Source organism: Haemaphysalis longicornis, unplaced genomic scaffold, assembly GCF_048455015.1.
Source record: "Haemaphysalis longicornis isolate Haplotype H1 unplaced genomic scaffold, Haemaphysalis longicornis Haplotype H1 scaffold_13, whole genome shotgun sequence".
In the NCBI taxonomy this organism is placed as follows: domain Eukaryota; kingdom Metazoa; phylum Arthropoda; class Arachnida; order Ixodida; family Ixodidae; genus Haemaphysalis; species Haemaphysalis longicornis.
The window spans coordinates 15,563,640-15,585,441 of record NW_027526233.1 but is presented as its reverse complement, the minus strand read 5'-3'; the positions used below and the strand labels follow the sequence as shown (position 1 = coordinate 15,585,441).

Here is a 21,802-nt window from a genome sequence, read left to right as displayed (position 1 = left end):
TACCCGCAGACGCCCAAATGTCATGCGCTTTTCCCCCATATTTGGAGCTTGCCTCACTCATGCCTGTACCGTAAAAAGCGTGTTCGCACCATGCCAAGGGTCTGTTCATTCTGGCCTGTGCCCACTGCCTGCAAGCAGTCGGTGCTTATGGCAACAGCACGCCAACGAGAACTGGCTAGCGCGCCAGTGCCAGCCTGCGCGCGTTTTGTGAACTAGTTCGTGGAGCCATGAACGCTGCGGCCAAAAAAACGGTGAACTCAATATAGAAAACATCGGCGGAAAATGAAAAAGTTAATTTACAAAAAAAAAAAAAAAAAAAAAAAAACCACGTACCCGCGGGGATTCGAACTCGTGACTCGCAAAATACTTGCGGTGGCAATCCTAGCAACCCAGACCGCTCGGCCACGGAGCGGGCTGCATTGGCATTGGTAATATAGGGTATATATTGTACAACCAGTTTACACTTTTATTTAGGTATGGCATTTCAAGCAGCTTAGGTGACTATTTGTTGTATTGCGCTCGTGCAGTAAGCGTCCCCCGAGTTTCCACAATAGCTCACGTCTAGCAATTGCATTTCGTAGACGGAAAAGCGTTCGCAGATGCGTAGTCGTGCTGCTGACCGCTGTGCTTGTTCGCCCAGCGCAAAAAATTGCTTCCCGCACCCTAGTTTTACGCTGTACGGTAAAAATATCAGTTGATTTTATTTCCTTAGTACCTATACTGACTTCGCTGACTCTTCTCCCGCCTTCAAGAGGCCTTATATTTTCCTACTGGCATACCAGTCAGCGAAGCGTCGCATGTGCGCTTGTGCAGCGCTTGTGTGAAGCGACCTTGACTTGGAGCTAGATACAGTGTACAAACTAACCAAGTAAAGAAAGGCAAATTCTACCATTCACAAACGTGTCCTGGCTTCGTTTCAACTGACCGAACGAATTGCGACGACCCGTCGGCGGGCGGCGGACGAAACGTTGGGCCGACTGACTCTGTCTGAAGGCCGGGGAGCCGTGCAGTAGCGCAGCCAATTGCCAGCTTATCCCCTCCTGACGTCACACGAAAACGCCGCAGAAAATGGCCGAGCGTAAAGAGAGGAGGACAGCATTTTCGAATTAATTTTTCTACTAAATAAAATCGCGTAAATGCGCCCAGGGTGGTCGAAACATGGCCTGGGGACTCCGGAATACAATTTGCGCAAGTAATCCCGCAATGTTTACATATCACTTCAGTGTCCCTTTAAGGTATCGAAAAGTGTCAAAAGGGACACTTAAGTTACCTTATGAATACGGGGGTAAGTAACGATGCGCACTGTTGTTGGTACAGGGCGCACTATGCTTGTTTGAGCTGTCCGCCGTGTAGTGCCTAAGCTCGTGGGAAAGCAGCAGGCACAACTCACACAGTTTTTCACGTGAAATAAATCCTTGAGCGGTGAGTTAACCATCACTGATGTGCAGCATTTGGGCTTCGCTTCTTCTTCGTTCACGCGAGCCTTAACTCAAAACCTGCATCTAACGAAAAATTGTGAAGTTTTGTAAACTATGTTATATCCAGGTTTAATTGTACAGGGTTTTAACATTTTGTGTTGCACGTGAACATAACCTGTTGTTGTCTTAAGATCTGAAATTCGAAGAAATAGTGCGATTCAGAGAGGCTTAGCGCATTTGCAGCCAAACATTTTGTGGCGTCTGACACGAAATTCCACGAACAAATTATGCACTCCAAATGTTAAAATACTCTGTTCCACACATAATAAGTTCGAGCTTACAGAACAGCCCTTGAGTCTCCTTTCAGGTACTGTATTTTCGCGCATTCAACCCACACCAAAAATTTCGAAAATTTCCGTGGCAAAGTTAGGGTGCGGATACCGTATTTACTCGCATAATCCTCGCACTTTTTTTTTTGAAAAGTCAATGCAGAGTTAGGGGTGCGAGAACTACGCGGGGAAAAAAAATCCGGTGCACAGTGTTGCTAATTTGCCTTATGCCAATCCCGCTAAATGTAGCGGTCGTTTTTTGTATTTGTAAGCTCAGTGTTGCCAACAGCAGCTATTTCTTTTTATTTTATTATTTACAACGTTAACAGTCTCGGACTCTCCCGTCGATCAGCGATCATGAAATTGCCGCCTTTGCTTTCTGGCGCGCGCCTTATCTCGTCGTCGTATGTGCGTGCCCTACTCCAGTAACGCACGTTGAAGCAGCGGTGATGCCGAAGTGGCTGCCTGCGGCACGGTTGCCGTGTTCGATCGCGTACTCTTTCGCTTCCAATTTGAAAGCGGCAGTGTAGCTGGCGTTCTTCCCCATGGCGAAGCGGCACCAAGCACAAAACAAAGAGATCAAGAAGTTCTCAAAACGGCAGCGAGCTATCCACCACTGACGCGAGCGTGGAGGAAGAAACTTTTTCTTCCTCCATGGACGCGAGTGACTCACTGACCGCAGCCGCTCAACGGCGGGACCACGACGACGACACGACAGCCGCGACAGCGGGCTGCGCGAACACCGTCTAGTTGCGCGCACGCGAAACATGCGCGAAACCGGCTCAAGGACAGTGTGAGTAGCGTGTTAGGGCGCCCGTTAGGGAGTAGCCATGCAGGTTGTTAGGGCCCCTGGATGGCCTTGGATACACAGCGCTCTCCGCCGAACGGAGAGGCGGCGGGGGAGGGCGCGCGTTGGAGAGCGCGTGCACCATGCGGGTTTCGCGAGCAGGCAACTTTCGCCGCTGCAAAGTTGGGGGTGCGAGGATTATGCGAGGAACCAAAAAATCCAAGATTTGGTGGCTCACATTAGGGGTGCGAGGATTACGCGAGTGCGAGGATTACGCAAGTAAATACGGTAATACGCGCGGCTTTTTCCTTTAGTGCAGCTTCACGGCACTGCGCGTTGTGCCCTGAACCTCCTACGCAGCAACACTGGCTAAGCCGTCCATGGCAGCGATTGCGCAAAACATACAAGGAGAAGTAAGAAAAAACAAAGACTAAAACAAGAAAAAAACAAACAAAGCACAGATGGAACCGAAGATGACCTTGTGTACAACAGTGAGGACTGCGGCTCAAGTGATAGCCCTAGCGAAGTGTTGTTTGATGTGTTGCTTGAGCAGTAGCATTGGTGCAGCCTTTCCAGTATCAAATGTGCGGCCAATATCTGAGGATTTTTTTTTTTTCTGTCCTGCCAGGCTGAAAGTAGGGGTGTGGGTTATATGCAGGGGCGGGTTATACGCGTGAAATTACGGTAGTGCTCTATTAACCCATTCAGCCTTGATTTTCTTTTATTTCAAGCAAAACGGTGTTTTCCGTGTGTTTTCCTCAATTTTAGGGTCCCATAAGCCCACAAACAAAAAATACACCTGGAAGTAAAAGTATTGAGTTCCCATTCATTAATGACGCAATTAAGACATCTGGCTATTAAGGGGGGACACTGGTCTTGAGGACCGAAAATTTGCCCAAAAATCAATTTTCTGTATTAATTTTATTTGCAGTCTACAGGACCCAAAGAATGTACCTGTAAAATATCATAGCTGTATGACAAGTATTCACAAAGCTGTCGCCCTTTGAATCCACCTAAATGACCATTTTTGCCTATGTTTGCAACTTCGTGCCCTGTTTTCTCAGAACCAATTTTTTTCCCACGTGGTCAGCTGTCGGGTGCAATATCTTGGGATGTACTGGTTCGATTTACATCATTTTTGCTGCATTCGAAAGCTTATGAACTGAACAGTGCAATAAAGCCACAAAAGCACAGAATTTCTTTTTGCTGGCACAAGATTTTATGAAGTTAGTTTTACAAAAACATTGGCATTTGATGACCTGACATTTACGAATTTTACAGCATTTCAGAAACCATGCTAAAATTACTGCAGTGGTATAGTTGCACTCCCTGGTCCTTCTAGAGAACAAAGGGATAGAAGCTATTTGAGTATTTCATAGGTACATAATAAAAAAATTGCCCGAAACGGAGTGACATAACATGTTGCACAACTCTAAACTTACACCCCATAGACAAAAACTGACATCATATTTGTGCTCAGGATGTTGAAATACACTCAATGTGTAAATCTCAAGCACATAGGTTAAAAAATAACAAAAATGTCTTCAAGACCAGTGTCCCCCCTTAAAAAAAATCATGTTGAGCAAAGACATCACTTTTGTGCATTTTCCCAAACGTTATCGACTACATGAACCTACAACAACAACAAAAAAATTGACTTCGTAGTGCACCAATCTATCAATTTACAAGCCTGGGAATAAAACAGACACCGACATTTTTTTCACCCTCACTGTCCTAATTTTGACTTCACCGGAGCTGCTTCTTTTTCGTAGAGTGTACCTCCACTAAAAAGAAACAACACTGATATCTATTGCAACAGGCATCATTGAAGAGCGATTCCCCAGAAAACCAGCAGTTTTGGTTCCGTTCTCTATGCACTAGGGGAACTTTTATGCGATGGCGTCAATTGACACCACCAAGGCACAAAGGGTTAAACATGTTTATATAATGAGCTATAAACCTAGACAAATTGCATCCAGTCCTTGTAAATTGCAGAGAAATTCCAGCAGTGTACTTCTTTCCGTTATAGTGTCTTACTACGGTGATTATGTTGCCTTTTCGGTATTTTTTTCTAATGATTCTACGTGCTTCTAGTCACCTATGCATGCATGTAAACTGAACTTGAAAATGACCACTGGAATGCTATTTTCTTTTCTTTCGATCATAGCTTAGTATTGCTTGAACTACCTGTCAACAGACAGGAGGCCAATCCCCTTTCCACCTGCGCGGCCAACCACTAAATCTGAGGCAACTACAACAGACGATTAATGAGGACCGAAGTAATAATGGTTGACCAGTGATTGATAGGAATCACTAGTAAGTTGGGATCAAGGTGTATTAAAGGGACACAAGCGAATTTGCCAAGCTCCTGTTTTTGCTTGCACTGCGCAGACTGGCTCAAATAAGCACGCTTCTCATCGTATATGCGATTTGATCAGGGGATATTTATTTCATAAAGCCTGAAAGAAGAAGAACTCCCATGTGCTGCTTGCGGCAGCCGCACCAGCTAACAGCAGTGATGTCAATAAAAGGTGCTACGTGATTGGACGAGGTCCCCGATTAGAATTTAAACCACTTCCAGTCCTGTGGAACAACATGCTTGGCATCCGACGTTAAAATTGGATGGCCATTCTCAATATCTTGGTAATCGTCGTACCACGCTTCTGCCATGTTAATGCCTCAGATAAGCCTCCCAGGACGTCTTGGAATTAAGGCCTATGCAGTGGATGAATGCCCACCACATCACTGCAGATGCTCAAATGTGATGAGCTTTTCCCCCATCTTTGGAGCTAGCCTGGCTCGCGTCTGCATCGTAAGAGGCGTGTTCGCACCAGGCTAAGGAAGGGTCGGCCGATTCGAGACTGTGCCCACTGCCCTCAAGCAGTCGGTGCTTGTGGCAACAGCACGCCAACGAGAACTTGCTAGCACGTCAGTCTGCGCGCGTTCAGCAAACTCGCTTGTGGAGCAATGAACCCTACAGCGCAAAATTCAGCGTAGAAAACACTGCCCAAAACCAAATAAATCAGCTTAAAAAAATACACTGCACTATTGGAGATTCGAACTTTCGACATAAAAAATAACACACCTAGTGCTCCAGAACACTCGGCCACAAGCCAGCGCTGCCGAGGTTAGATATATAAGGTATACAATGTATAACCAATTTACATTTTTATTTAGTTTTAGCATTTCAAGATTTTTAGGTGACTATTTCTTGTATAGCGCTCATGCAGTAAGCGTCCCCCAAACTCCCACAATACATCACGTCTAGCAATTGCATTTCTCAGACGGAAAAGCGTTCGCAGATGTGTGGTCGTGCTGCTGACCGCTGTGTTTGCTCACCCAGCGCAAAAAAGTGCTTCCTGCTCCCTAGTTTTACACTGTACGGTAAATGTTTCAGTTGATCTTATTTTAGTACCCATATTGACTTCGCTGACTCTTCTCCCGCTTTCAAGTAGCCTTAGACTTTTCTACTACTGTACCAGTCACGGAAGCGTTGCATGTGTGCTTGTGTGGAGCTACTTGGACTTAGAGCTTGATACAGTCTACAAACTAACAAACTAAAGAAAAGCACGTTCTTCCATTCACAAACGTGCAGTGGCTTAGTTTCAACTGAGCAAGCGAATTGCCACGACCCGTTGGCGGCCGGCGGACGAAACGCTGGGCCGACTGACTCTGTAGGAAGGTCGGCGAGCCGTACAGTAGCTCAGTCAAGCCACGCCATCTTGTTTTGATGTCATACGAAACGTCGTAGAAAATCGATGAGGATGCAGAGAGAAGGACAGCATTTTCGCATTGATTTGTCTACTAAATAAAAAGCATAAGCTTAGTGAGAGTGGTTCAAACATGAACCTTTTCGCGCTAGTAATCCCGCAATGTTTACAAATCACCTCAGTGACCCTTTAAGGGGGACTGTGTTAAGACAAACTAAGTACTGCAAAATACCGCATTTTCACGCGAATAGCCCACTTATCCATATAACCCGCACCATTTGAGGTCCACGAACAAAATAAAATCCCTGAGTATCTCCCACATTTTATGCAGGAAAAGCTGGACCACAATTCAAGCCATACCCATCATCATCATAGCGTGAAGCGACGTTTTTGAGTACTGGCACTGGCACTCTTTACTCTGGAATGGCGCTTTTAATTTGTGTAAAACTCTAGCTGACTTGACCAATATTTTTCTCAGGTTGTTGTATTGCTGAGCTGTGTGTGAAAAATGAGCACAGTCTGTCAGTGGGACAGGAGTGGCTTAGTCGCTATTGCTGCTGTAGGGAACAGCGCGAATGCCATGAGGCTGCACTGAAGGAAATGCCTCGCACATAATCTGCACCTCTACTTTAGCCCTGAAGTTTTCGCATTTTGGTGCGGCTTATACGCGTGAAAATACGGTGGTGCGGCTGCTGTGTTCAAGTGCACATCAAAGGCGCCCACCACAACTGTACACCAGGCACTCGCCTTCTAACCACACAAGCAGGCAAAAGAGAGGACACTTGTCTTAAAACAACTTTCAGCCCTTGGCTCTGGGACCTCCTCCTGTATTGTCACTCATGTATACATAATCACTCAACAAATAAGCTCTTTTTCTGATTCTGAACTTCGCTTAATTTTCACGTAAACTCTGCGAAACTTGCCAGTCCTGCTGCTTTTTCCCGGCTGATTTCGAATATGCGATTGTTTTTTTTCAGCTGGTCAATTAGTTCCCAAGATAATAGGAGATAATCAGCCATTTTTGGTCAAACAATGGACAAAACAGTGTTGCCCGTAAAACTGTAATCTTCATGTTTTCCAATGCTACGAGCCCTGTTAAGGGCAGCAATTGAAGCAGTTTTGTTTTTGATGAATTGCTTGGAAGTACAGCTCATTAAACTTTCGTGTTTGAAATGGGCACTCAAAATCTTGCCACTGGTGCAACCACAGTTTAATGAGCTGTAAAATTAGTTCCAAGCAATGCATCAAAAACAAAACTGCTTCAATTACTACACTCAACAGGGTTAGTAGTATTGGAAAACAAAGATTACGGTTTTACGGGCAACACTGTTTTGTCCATTGTTTGACCAAAAATGGCTGATTATCTCCAATTGTCTTGGGAACTAATTGACCAGCTGAAAAAAAACAATCGCATATTCGAAATCAGCGAGGAAAAAGCAGCAGGACTGGCAAGTTCCACAGAGTTTACTTGAAAATTAAAAGTTTTACGACCAGTGTGTCCCCCCCTTAAGTGTGCCAAAAAATGCCTCCCGACTGCGGCGCACACGCAAGCAGCAGCGGCGACTGACTGACCAAGGCACTCCATGTGCGGCCTCTGGCGTTCCTCCAGCTCCTCCAGCCAGGGCTCGGTCATCTCGAGCACGGCCAGTCCCGTCTGGGCCAGCTGCAGGCAGTTGAGCAAGTGCACCGACCGGTCGGCCGGCGCAAGTCGGCTGGACAGCTGCTCGCAGGCAGACAGCGCGGGCTCCAGCACCTGCGGAAAAAGAGCACACCAAAGCGCCCCTCTTCATCGCAAGGCTCCCAAATGTGGAGCTGACGGATGCGAACATCAAATTTCGGATATAGTGAGGAGCGGAAGCCGACTGCAAGCAGAACATGAATACCTTTCGAGTACAAACACAGTTGCTTGAGTGCGTACGGAGCTTCGAAAACATAGCTGCAGAAAAAACTAGTTCGGCGCCTTGGGCAGTCAGGACTTGAGACACCTCGCTTTTCACGTACGGGTGACTTGGTGATAAGAAAGTGCTATGAAAATTATAAATAAGTTTTAAGGCAAGACGACAAAGCCATGGAAGAAAACAGTTGACACACATTGATTGCCATGAACAAATGCAGGTACCTGAACACGCTGTGGATACAAGGAGAGCGTATCTGACTGGTCCCTCCAGTAATTTGAAGGAGCCATGAAGACAAAACACAAGTTTGGTTCATTCAAAAGATTGCCTCGTTAAAATCATACTGACACCACTTTTATTGTAAACTGCGCTCAAATAAGCTACATAATTAGGAGAAAAGGGAATGGCCAAGCGACTCACTAGCTCATTTCCCACAACAAAACCTATGATGTCATACCAGCCAGCTCTGCGATTGGTGGAGGCTGGCAAAAGCAAATGCAAATTGAGCAAAGCTTATAAGCTTGCCGAACGAGCTGTTTGCGTCTAAATGTAATGGATATCCATTTTACAGCGGTAAGAATTGTGCGGGAAACAGCAAAAGTTACGAAAATACACGTAAACATAGAAGTACCGATGAGCACTGCTGTTGGTACTGGGCGCACTGTGCTTGTTTTAGCTGCACAGCACTCCGCCACGTTGGAATTGTTTTACAGAACACTGGCCGAATGACGTAAGCGACGTTGCCTTACGTGACCGTGTTTGTCAAGCATACCCCAGGCTTCACGAAGCGATTACTTTCTACCATAACAAAAACAAGCCAGGTGTAAATACAGTCACAAACAAAGCAACGGCGGAGTGCTGAGCATGCTAGCGCCATCTGGGAGGTTGGACAGCAAGAGAGGCTGCAGAGCCAAATGACGCAGTGGAAGTTATTTTGTGCACGCGCTGTTATGTCTTCATTGCAGATGTCACCGAAACACACAATTTGGCGGGAGAATCAAAATTTTAACCTAAGTGGAATAATTTCTCAGTGCATACGGCATCATTTGCTGCTGCACACGAAATCTTTTGAATAAAACAAACTTGTATTTTGTCTTCATGGCTCCTTTAAAGACACCAGATTTCCATTGTAAGTGGGCTTGACTGCACATAACCATCAACAGCCTACTTAGGTCCACTGCAGGGCGGAGGCATCTCCCATCGACCTCCGACCACTCCTGCCTGGTGCTGTTTGAGTCCGTTCCTTCCCTTTGAATTTTCTTATTTCATCTCTACGCCGGGTTATTGGCCTTCCTGTTACCGCATTTTCCGGTGTATAAGTCGCGGTTTTTTTCTGGAATTTTCGCTGGTGCATGTTATCTACCAGTGCAACTTATGTGTGGAATAAATCCAGTGTGTGGCGACCGCGCGTGGCCCGCGCTTAAAAAGATGGCTGCGTGCTGCGTGATGTCAGCGCACGTTGAGAGAGACAGCTCTATGGTCTAAAAGAATCCGAAGCCCACCGCTTCAGCGTTTCTCATAGCCCGTATGTCACTTCGGGACGTTAAACCACACGATGTGGAGCTTTTTCCAGTCAAAAACAGAATGATCATGGGCTGCGACAGCCGCGCGCCACCTTCTGCCACACCCAGTAACTACGTAGTTCAGAATAAATTCAAAGTACTAACATCAAATTGGGTTGCAACGACAACATGCAGCTTGTAAATATTACAGAGAGTGTTACTCTGAAGGAGGTAAAGCTGCTGCTAATTTTTAATACGACAGCTTGCTGGTCAGTTTCAACTTTCGGGCCGCTTCCATTCGCGTCACTTCCGTCCGCCATGACACCTTTATTGCGCTGATTTACGTAGACACGACGCAAGACGCACACGACATTCGGAGAGATGGCCAAATGGGTCTCGATTTCTACAAAAACAGTTGTAGCCAGGTTCATGAAGGCCAGACTGATCCCGTCCGTGAGTGATGACGATCTTGGCGAAAAAGACACCAGTGACGCGCCGGCGGAAGTGCTACTTGAAGTTGCTGAATTATTGTTAGCGAGTCGGAGGAAGAAGGCTTCGAGGGTTTTGCCTAAACGCCGTCTGTAAGTACATGCCATCAGTGTGTAAACCATTTTTGAGAAGTTAGTTCTGTCTAGACTTTGGACGGTTTATGCACGTGTCTAGTACTGCATACCCGGGGGATGCTTTGCGAGGCGGCGGCCGCTGCAACCATGTAGCTTTGCTGCACTTTCCAACGAACTGATCCTCTACGAGTTTACCTGAATAAAAAGTGCATCTTGTAACCGGTGCGACTTACATACGTTTTTTTTTCTGGAAAAACTGTCGTTTTGAGGGGGGGTGTGACTTATACAAAGGTGTGACTTACAGACCGGAAAATACGGTATTTGAAGTTTTAAATATTTGCACGCCCCTGGTATCATTTCAGATCCTTCATACTGGTTACCACGATCACGCCACATTCAGTACGAAACCAACACATTAAAACCTCCAAATTCACAGTGCTGAAGCACAAGCCAAGGAAATGCCGCAGTATCGCAAAATCTACAAGAACTTCCCTTCCGACAATGAAGACTGCAGTGTCTTTGTGGAAACACTTGCCCCTTCCATAATGTGGTGGCTATTGCAGTCCTTACAGATCAACACACAATGCGTTGGGTTTCCTTTGCAGCTGCTGTTACTCGACTACGCACATAACGCGTGAACAGCAATTACACCATGGCCTGGTGAAGCGCAATAACTCGTCTGATAACGTCCAATGCAAGCCAGGTTATCAGGCCACACAGTCAGTAAACAACCCATACGGCTGCGCCACCTCTACACAGGGACATTATAGCGCAAACCATTCATGTGCCAAGACCCACTCCACACTACCCCACAATTACAATAGAGGTCCCAATTCCAATCGCCAAAGTGGCCAGGACAGTAGGTGAGGAATTGCCCCAAATTATAACTTAAAGGAGCACTGACACGAAAATTTTATGTTAGGCTTTTATTGCTTTTATCGATGCTTAATGATCTGGCGAACCTGAAACAGCACTTCGAATACTTCAGTGCGCGATAGTTAATTACATTGAACGGCCTGAAATCGTTTGTTTCAAATTGCTGCGCTTTCATCCCGAACGGTGCATATGACAGAATCCCATGCTGACCTCACCGCTTTGTGCGGACGTCACCAGCACCCGCTTGAGAGGGCGTTGCGCCCGCTCGCCGCTCGTGGGGCCGCGCGCGTGAAGTGACGTCACGAGTTTTTGACGAGCGCTGTCGCGTCACTTCTTTTGGCTTCACGGGGTGATGTCACGCTGATGTCCATTTGCTGAGTGCCGCTCCGCTCTCTCTGTCGGCGCGATAAATGAGATCCCATTGAACTATGTTCTTCGCATCGCAGGCCGCTCGTATTTCAGCCAGGGTTTTCTGTTGAGTGAAGGAAGTGAACTGTGCAATAATATTAACACCGAAAATTGGTGTCAGTGCTCCTTTAAGTTCTGCAGAGTGACCTTCTTCTAATGTTTTTAACAGTATCCTAAGACAATAAACCGAGAAGTGGCTCAACACCTGACCGTGAAGCAGCGCGATGAAGCAACCAGTACAACAGGCCACACACACAAAGCTAATAGCAGCTTGTGTGAGCAAACCAACCTAGCAGAAAATGCTCTCAGCAGAACGAACACCGTGTGGAAGTGCCTACGCTCGCTTGTTTCACCAAATTGCTGGTTGATAAAGTACCAACTGTTGGTCGAGGGGCTTGGAATACTGCCAAAAAAGAGGCACTTTGGCAGAGAAATGTCGGGACTTCGTAGCATGGCAAAATTGGCCTGACCACGATTGTATCACCTACTGCAAAAAGCTTTGAACACGGCTGCGAATGCTCGCTGATTTCGAATTGTCCGTGTGACACCTGAGATACAATGTGGCTGCTCTAACGCGGCGGTGTAGCGTAGGAGGTCTGCGAATATCTGACACTTACGAATACTGATGAGAATAACCGACTACTGACTTGTTTTCGAACTGAAGAACACTTCAAAAACTTCTAAGGATTTCAAAAATATTCCCAGGCTTGAAAATGTGAGTGCTAATGTACTCCCAAACATAAAACTCTGCTTTGCTGAACACGACAAATGCCCGTCTAAAGTGCATGCAAGATCTGATCTTTACAACGAGTTAGAATTGGCAGGGAACGGGTTCTATCAGACTTTAACTGCTTCCGATTGACCGCCGCTCTCATGCAGTTCACATTTTCTGCCAATGGCGACAGGCTTTCACACAATGCACCACTGAAGCGCGGCCAAGCGGCAAGAGCCAGGTGCTCTTCAAGGAGTGCCTCTTATTTCCTTGGCATTGAACGAAATCCACTTTCCTGCTTTCCTTTTTCCACCCTGATATTGGCAGCCAAGCTGACCCAGTCAACACTATCCAGATAAAAAAGCCCAGCTGCCTACCGACACATTCCCGGATTTCTGAAGAACTGATGTGCCAAATTCGTCTTTGCTTCAAGCAATTGAGTATGCCACCCATCGGATAAGTCAAGCCTGCAAAACATCAAGACGACATCTTTCCCTACTAAACACCACAAGCCCAGAGGATGCCCGTATCACCAAGTATGTGAAGTAGAGTCGGCAGAGGTTGCTCTTTGGCCGAAGCACTGCGTCCAAAGACAGTGGAGAGTTTGAGGCATTAGCCCTTTCGGTAAACTCTACCAATTACCGTATTTCCGCGCGTGTAACCTGCACTAAAAATGCGAAAATTTCTGTGGCAAAGTAGGGGTGCGGATAATACGCGGGGCTATTTCCTTTAGTGCAGCTTCACGGCAAAGCACGTTGTGCCATGAAGCTCCTACGCAGCAACACTGACTAAGCCTTCCATGGCAGCGATTGCGCAAAACATACAAGGACAAGGAAAAAAAAAGCAAGGACGAGCGCACTCTAACAACGGAATTTTATTAGCGCACTGCGACTTTCACCTTGCAGTCAGCGTATTCTACGCGCTAAATATACGCCTTTCCTATCTACATGTTATGAGATGTGTTGTTTGACCAGTAGCTTTGGTGCAGCCTTTCCTGTATCAAATGTGCGGGCAATACGCGCAGATTTTTTTTTTCTTTTCTGGCGGGCTGAAAGTGGGGGTGCAGATTATATGTAGAGGCGGGTTGTACGCGCGAAAATACGGTACGTTGACATTGCTGTCAGCAAGAAACTGTGTCTAGACAATTTTCACACCACAGTGTTGGCAGCTTCAGAGCCCGGCCACTCGGTGAGGTGTCACTAAATCACTACGCATGCCATCCTCATCGTGCTTGTGGCTCAAAGTGAAAGCTGAAGATGTCGGCTATTTCTCAGAGTGCCACTTTGTTACATTTGGACGACGGGGTGTGTGCAGGGCTAGCAAACTTGCCGGCACTGTGGGTGAAAAATCCATTCAATATAATTAAAAAATTTTGCATAACAAATTTACAATGTGCGCAACTGAGCTTCCAAGGAGCAGCCAGGCTGTGTGCCATGGGTAGTACAAATATCCGACTAGACGTTACTTGACCGGATGAACAGCATTACTCCATGCAAGCTGATTGACATTCTATGCAGTCAGGGCATGGGAAAAGGCTCGCACAGACCCGTTCACTGTAACCCCAAAGAGAGAGTCCACAGTTTTGGATCCTTAAACGGGCGATGAAGAGAAATTATAAGCCTGGTTTAATGAAAAGGCCGCTTTGTCCCGATAACAGAAACACTGAAAATGCCAAATCAATAATCAAGGTATGAAGATAGAGAGAGAGAGACCTAGTCACTGACCTAGGTTCAGGTCAGCTAAAAGAGAGAGGCAGAGACCGCACTGTCTTCGTAATGGGCCAAAATGTCCTCAGAATCTTTTGCATATGAAGACCGAACGCCTCCTGGCCGGGGGAGCCAGCCAAGTCTCCCATGAGGTGATGGGGGGAGGAGGTGATAGGAGAGTGCGGTGAATCTATGGGTCGCGTGATCGCGGAGTCGAATGGGAGGAGGATGGTATGGGGTTGGCCAGGGCGTAGGTGGAACCAGGGATAGTTCTCGGGAAAGCGCATTTATTAGGAGGACAGACGAAGCAGTTGCGCTCCCCCGGCCACTTTCCGACCATTTCTCTATGACAGCACAGAATCTTGTTCCTGCGATTGGCAGCTGACAACTTGGGCCACCAACAAAAAACGCGACGGGGTGATTGCAGTGAGGACTCTAGTTCTGCTTCATCGCCCCACTCGAGTGCTAACCCACAGTTAACACAGTGAGAAGAACTATGTTTTCAGTGTCCCTCTATTGCATCAATGCAGCCAGCAAGTAGAATCGAATTTGAGTTTCACAATACAGTAGAATCTCGATGATACGAATCACACGGAACCGCGAAAAATATCCATGTCATCCGAAATTCGTATGAACCAACACAGACAAAAAATTGACGTCTAAAAAAAGTTTTTGTTGATTCCTTTTCCTGCTTTTGCGTGAAGAAATCCGTGATGTCTTTCAGCTTTTTTTTTAAACCTCCATGCCCTCAAGCCACGGCCGCGCAATCGAGCGGCTGTGGCCAAGCAGTCCTTTCTGGAGCGTGTAAAACTTTGCACTTGTCTCCTCACTCACAATCCCAAGCCTGAGTGTACTAGAAGAGAGAGGTGTGTCATTCGAGGCCGATTAGGGGAATCGCTTTTCCAATGAAAATTTCTGCTGAGGAACTCCTGTTGCAAGCCACACGCTCCTGGCAACTGCTCCTCACCAGTTGGCTCCACACATTTTCTTTGTTAAAATAATCCATATTTATCTTCCTAAATAGTTTTGTTTCTTCATTTCATGATATGAAGTTTTATAAAAGCGGCCAAATAACTTCTTATATTGATTTACAAACTCATAGGTGGCGCTGGCTGCAACAAAAGTTCTCTGGGCAACGCCTGCACTCCACACAACTTTTTCATCGTAAGAGGGACCCGCGCTCTCCATTGGTTTTTGTTTCCCCAAACAACACACCTTTACCTTCCAGCAGTATGCTTAGAGCCCCTCACTTTTTGCGGCGGAACATTTCAAATTCTGCGATTCTAGATAGGGGAATCTGAAAAATTCCGCGGCAACATTGAAAAGGCATAAGGCTCATGTATAGTTCATTTTTTAGACACTTCAGACTCCTGACATGCTAGATTTCATTTAAAACTGACAGAAGCTGTTGTGGCTGAGCATCTGGTGATGCTTTGTGCTTTCTTCACCAAGAGAATGGCGCTTGTGAGACACGATGTCGCCATAGCGACTGAATTACTTTTCTGCGTCAACAGAGTTGATTGGCACCGACAGTTATTTAAGGGCAATGGAAGAAAGTATTGGAGTCAGGTGTTCCATCCCAGCCCAGAAAGCCAGGACATCAGAACCTTCACCTGGCTTTTCTTGTTTAGAAAGAAATGGCGCCAAGTCCCTGTCACTAGGCTTGAGGTCTTGGGCAGACTTTAGGTACACTTTCCATTCAGCAGCTAGGGCTAGGGATTCTTCCCCAAGTCCAGGAACGGTCCCAAACTCTGATCTCTTCTCTGAGAGACACCCAACTTGCAGGGGATCCAAGCACCTCACACTCTTGAAGAACTTCCAAGTGTCACAAGTATACTAGCACTTTGCTAGCCGCTTTATCCATTGCACCCTTCATTTTGTTTGCAATCTGATGGGCCCTGTTGTGTGCGATGTTCTCTTTCTGTGGCTATAACTAGGCCCCTTGATTCGGGTGGAGGCTGCGCCACCTAGCCACTTTTATTATTTGACAAGGTAGGAATATGCAGATACAAATTCAAATTTTCAACAGTAAAAACGTTGCAGGCAAATAATAGAAACTATTTTGCCATTAGTAATAGAAAATACCACTTTTCCGCCACATTTCACCAAATCTATCGTTTTGGGGACGCACCGCCACACTTTTTAACGGGTTTTTGGGATTTCCGCGGGAAAACCTTAATTCCGCGATTTTTTGCGGAATCGCGGAATCGCAGAAAGTGAGGGGCTCTAAGTATGCTGTACCCAAGCACTACACACTGCAACAGTCAAGGAGTGAACCGCATGGCGCATTCTTGCACGCGATTCGTGCGTGTCAGCGTTGCAGATGCAAGTTTATCAAGCCTGCGTTGACAATTCTGCGCAGCTTCTGCCTCGGTCAGAAGCTGCCGCGGGCACGATTCTAGTGCGGTGTGCGCTAGTATCATGCCCGCAGAATCGTGCTACAATCGTGCCCGACGCACAAGCACGCGCAAGTTGGAGGAGCCTGACCGCTTGCGCCACTGGGGAGGCGCTGGCCTCGTGGCGGCAGTTTCGAAGCGCTCGAGGCAGCCGGCTGGCTTCACCAGAGAAGTTTGGGCTTAACACCCTGGCGGATTTTTCAAGGGTGCTTTCACCAGCGGCGCAGATGATGTTTCGTAGTACCGTTTTTGACAGCATTATCAGCTCCTTTCCTGCATAAGCAACTTCGTGTGTGCCTTGAGCGGCATTTTAATTAAAGAGCGGTTAGAAGCGGTCGCTTGAGCGCTCCGCACCACTTCACGGCTGCTGCTGCCGTGGAAAGAGAGAGGAAAGAGGAAAGAGAGAGCCCGTATGTCGCCATCACTTGCTCACCCGGCAGTCAGGCGCCTCGCTGGCTCTTTCGTATCATCTGCCGGGTCGGGCAGGTACATTAGTAACAGCTGAATATTTTTCCATTGCAAACAATGCAATTTCGTCTGGACTTTCAGAAATTCGTATCACCCAAGATTGTATCATCGAGATTCCACTGTACTTCTTGCTTTTCTTTTGGTTAAAATAAAAAGACATCTCTCCTGGCATGAAACAAGTTGAGTGAGTATACCAAAGGCTGGTTGCTTTGAGCTGAACAAAGTTGCGTTCTCTGTTCACGGGCTCTTTCAGGCATCTTACAACACGTTGAGTGGCCACGAAAGGTGCCAGCAGCCATGCAAATTTCAGGCACTGCACCAAATGGCAACGTGCAAGTGCATGTGCAGTGCAAGTGCAAGGCAACGGGTCAACCAAATAATACCCTTGTCAAACGTGCCTATTTAAGTGCACTTCCGCCGAGTGCACTCGGGCTTCCCAAGTGACACTTAGGCTGCGCGCTGCTGAACGACGAAATAAAGTGCCATTGGCCGTGATGTCAGTGACGATAGCCGACGTAAATATTACGCAAAATTACTTGAAATTCCTCCTCTTTAGAACGTGAGGAATAATGTAAACGTTTCGTTGTGTTTCCATTGTTTAAAATCGCAATCGGCACCTTGCACAAGACTACAAAAAACTAGGGGTGTGCGAATATTTGAAACTTCGAATATTCGATTCGAATTTTTTGGTATTCGATTCGATTTGAATGACACTTTTATGGTTCGAAATATTCGAACCACCTAAAACTAAAAAAAAAAAAATTCAGAGCGTGTCTCAGCAGCAAAGTGGCGAAGCATATACACGGCGAACGGTACGTGCTTTCGCAGGCTGTATTGGTGTTGTTGTTTTCTGCTCGCGAAGACGCTCTGCGCACGCCCAACGCGCGCTGACACCGCCGGGAAACCACTCCCACGCTGCGCGCGGCGCGGCCGGCGGCGTCAACATGGCGTCGGCTCCAGCCGCGAAGTGGCGCGGGCGCTCGAGCGACCGTTTCTAACCGCTCTTTAAAATGCGGCTCAATGGAGACACGAAGTTGCTTGTGCGGTAAAGGAGCTGATAATGCATGCGAAAACGGTACTATAAAACATCATCCGCGCCGCTAGAAAGCGCCCGTAAAATATTTGCCGGGGTGCTAAGCCTAACCATCTCCGGCGGAGCCAAGCCGGCTGTCTCGATCTCATCGCAAGTAGTCAGGCTCCTCCATTCTGCCGCGCGCGTCGTGCGTCATTTTCTGACCGAGGTAGGCGCTACCGCGGGCGCGAAATCGTCGATGCGGGCGTGAAAATACAGCGCTCGCAGAGCCGAGGCAAGCGAATCGTGTGCAAAAACGCACCATGCGGTTCACTCTTGACTGTTGCGCCGTGTAGCGAGCTTGGGCACAGCGAGTGAGGAGACGAGCGCGAAGCTTTACGTGCTCCAGAAAGGACTGCTTTGCGACATGGGGGTTAAAAAAAGCAGAAAAAATCACGAATTTCTTCACGCGAAAGTAAGAGAAGAAATAAACGAAAACTTTTTTCAGCGCTCAATTTTTTGGTCTGTGTTGGTTCATACGAATTTCGGATGATACGAATATTTTTCGCGGTGCCGTGAGATTAGTATCATCGAGATTTTACTGTATCAGCGCGCGGCAATGTGCACGGGCTCGGGCATGCCAGCCACTAGTGTCTCAAATGAGCGGCTACTTTCGGTATCTGGTGGAGTCGTGACGAGCAGGAGGTTGTCACTGCTCCCCGAACATGTCGAGCAGTTAACCTTTCTCCATGTTAACATTTAAGTGAGTGCAGACCTTAACCTGTTGAGTGCAATGGTATTGTGTAATTTCTAATTTTACTTTGTATGATTTGTTGTGTGATAAAGGTGCAGTTTTTGTGTCTCTAGATGGTGAAAACTTTAATTTTACAAAAAAACACTAAGTATTCGTATTCGAAAAATATTCGAAAAATATTCGATTCGATTCGAACTTTGTTTTTATTATTCGAATTCGCTTCGAAATTAAAAAAATTGATATTCGCACACCCCCATAGGTCGGCAAAACAGAAAGAACTCACTCAAACTCAATCACAATTTTTTTCATTCACGCTGTACTCAATCAAACTCAGACTCAAAAACATCGTCTGTTTACAAAATCACTCGTACTCACTCATCAAATACTCATTTGTAATCGTACTCACTTGTACTCAAACTCATTTGTCCTCACGAGTATTCGTACTCAATCTGTACTCATGAGTACTCACTCTGTACTCATGAGTACTCAATCTGTACTCATGAGTACTCAATGAGTACTACTGCTCGTGAGTACTACTCATGAGTACTACTCATTTTTCACTCATGAGTACTACTCATTCTGCACTCATGAGTACTACTCATTCTGCACTCATGAGTATTCAATCTGTACTCATGAGTACTCAATTTGTATTACTCACGAATAATCAACTTATCTGCACTGTTAGCTGGGTCGTAGCTCGAATGAAGGACTAAGTAGAAAAAATAAACTGTTTAATTGATTAAAAAAACACAGGTTACATATAAATCAGGACAGAGGAAGAAAACGTCTGACGCGGTGCACTGTCGTTGAGCGACTTACTGCGCGAAGGCAAGTACATGTGATAAAGCGAAACGGAACGTAAGCACTCGCGTTGCGTCTGGCGTCTCCTCTTGTTCTCAGGCCGGGTCGGGCTCAGGGGAGCTCGGGGGTTGTCGGTGCAGCCGTGGCCGTAAACTGCGTTTTTCTGTGTGTCTTCGGGTGGCAGCTTTTGTCGTCCGTTTTCTTGTTTGCACTACTGTTTGCACTACTGTACTCAGGAGTGCATATACTCAAGAGTGCAAGCACTCGCAAAAACAGTAATCACGAGTATTGTACTCATGAGTGCTGTGTACTCACGAGTGCTGTGTACTCATGAGTACTGTGTACTCATGAGTACTGATATTCATTAGTACTCAAACTCATGAGTACTCATACTCATGAATACTGTACTCATGAGTACTCATACTCATGAGTAGTGTACTCATGAGTACTTTACTCATGAGTAGTGGACTTACCCCTGTACTCACTCGTCATCATACTCACTGTTTTTTTCTGGGTGTGTGATCACTCATCATCGTACTCACTCGTGAGTTTGAGTACAAATGAGTACAAATGAGTGTACTCACGAGTGAGTACGCCGACCTATGCACACCCCTACAAAAAACAGTCGGGACGGCGACTGAGCACCAGCGCTGATACCTTCACTGTTATTCACTGCGCAGTGAATGACAGCAGCATTATTGTTTGGAGGAAATTATCTGAAAGCGTTGAATACAACAGAAATAGGCTGAAGCAGGAACACAATCACAGGGCCACAAGGAACCACCTACGAGAACGCCGCAGAGAACGGCTGCCATGGAGCAAAACTCCCACCAGGCGGCGCTGGCACGTTGTTGAGAGAGAGGTTATTTTCTTATTTTTCGTCGCTGCTTCAATTTTTCTAAAAGTAAATAAGCAATATATCTATAATTAACTGTTAACGTTACTTAATATCATCTAAACGCTCGCGGTTTTATGTTAATTTTTCCGATTTTCGGACTTCTGTTGACGAGATTACTCACTCGGCGAGCTGGCCCCCGTAAAGTGTGTTTGGGGACCACGCTCAGCTTAAAGTGCGTTCCTTGTAAAGTGTCATTCGCGTTTGCCATTTAGCTGCTCCCCAATGACATTTTAGCTGAGTGCACTCTGCGTAAGTGCACTTAAATAGGCACGTTTGACAGGGGTATAAGACCTCGGCGACAGTCAGCCTTAGGCCCCTCCCCCACCTGGGCGAGAATGTCAGGCAGGTCTTTCTGCCGCTGGTCGACCGGCGCCAGGGAGCCGTCGCGTGTCGACAGCAGCTCCCGCACCAGTGACAGCAGCTGGTGCAGGAATGGTGGCGCTCCCAGGTCGCCCGGGGGCAGCTCCGCCTGCAACGACACAAAATGGAGTCAATTTCTCCTCTCAGTCACCGCTTTAGAGATTTAAAAGGGGGGGGACGTGGCATTGGCAAATAAAACACCCAATTTATGCACCGAGTCTAATCAAACTTGGTGCATAAGTGCAGTTGACTATGACAAGGTCACAACAAACATCAGTTTGTAGATATCCCGTATTGTTTTCAATCTATTAAAAACTGGCAAAGCATAAATTTCTTCCCATTTTTGTGTCACTATTCAGGGAGACGTATTCTGCACAACAAACCTGTTCGTTCATTTGCCTCTGTAGCTGCAAGCAAATTTAAAACGCATATATAGATTTTAAGCATACGCACATTTTTTTCTCGTTAGGTAGGGCATGAATGCAATGCCACTTTCGTTGATGTTGCTAAGGCTACAGAAATAGACAAACACCTTTATTGCACACAATACACCCCTGTGTATTGTGTAGAGCAAAAAATGTAAAGTAATTTAAGCTTACAGGGACACTGAAGTGAAAACCGAAGTTGGTCTAAAACGACTACCTTGAAAATAATCGCGTAAATAATCAAAAGGTGAAGCTATCAGTTGCCCAGCAGAGGTGACGTAAATGGTGACTGGGTTGATGTGCCAAGAGTCACGTGACAAACAACAGAATGAGAACCGCGCACACAAGCTCTCAAAGAAACGCACAAAATCTTTCTTTGCTGCATGTTGCCTTTAATAAGTCATAAACAATTATAAATGTACAGGTTTAATTCAAGCCGTGCCTACACTCCCAAGCTGCGAAGCCAGTAGTGATTGCAACGGTTACTGCAGGTTCGGCGTTGTCACATGCCTCTTATCTCTTTACTTACATTAGGGCAGCAAGCGGCGCGTCCGCATTCCACTGTTGCACACTTCTGTGGACTTGTAATTTGCATCTCATAGAACAATTGTTTTGCTCCCTGGCGTAACACTGTGTTCCCGAATGAAGTTTTGCACCCAGACCAGTGGCTGAAGCTGTGTGTGTGCTGTGGTCAGAGGCTAAGACAACAGCACTGCTCCTGCCACAAGCGAGAGGAGGGCTTCCGACGGCCTAGCAGCTATCTGCAAGTAATCAGCTCAGTG

The 21,802-nt window shown here is 46.5% G+C and overlaps 1 protein-coding gene across 1 annotated transcript in view; it reads right to left on the bottom strand.

Moving 5' to 3' along the window:
• The window catches only part of Cog6 (conserved oligomeric Golgi complex subunit 6), a 54,565-nt gene that overhangs the window by 5,822 nt on the left and 26,941 nt on the right, over positions 1-21,802 (bottom strand). Inside the window, exons 5-6 of the mRNA XM_077694771.1 lie at positions 20,561-20,704; positions 7,817-7,997 (exon numbers count right to left, since the gene is read on the bottom strand). Of these exons, the coding sequence (XP_077550897.1) occupies positions 7,817-7,997; positions 20,561-20,704 (325 nt within the window). The remainder of the gene's footprint in view (positions 1-7,816; positions 7,998-20,560; positions 20,705-21,802) is intronic.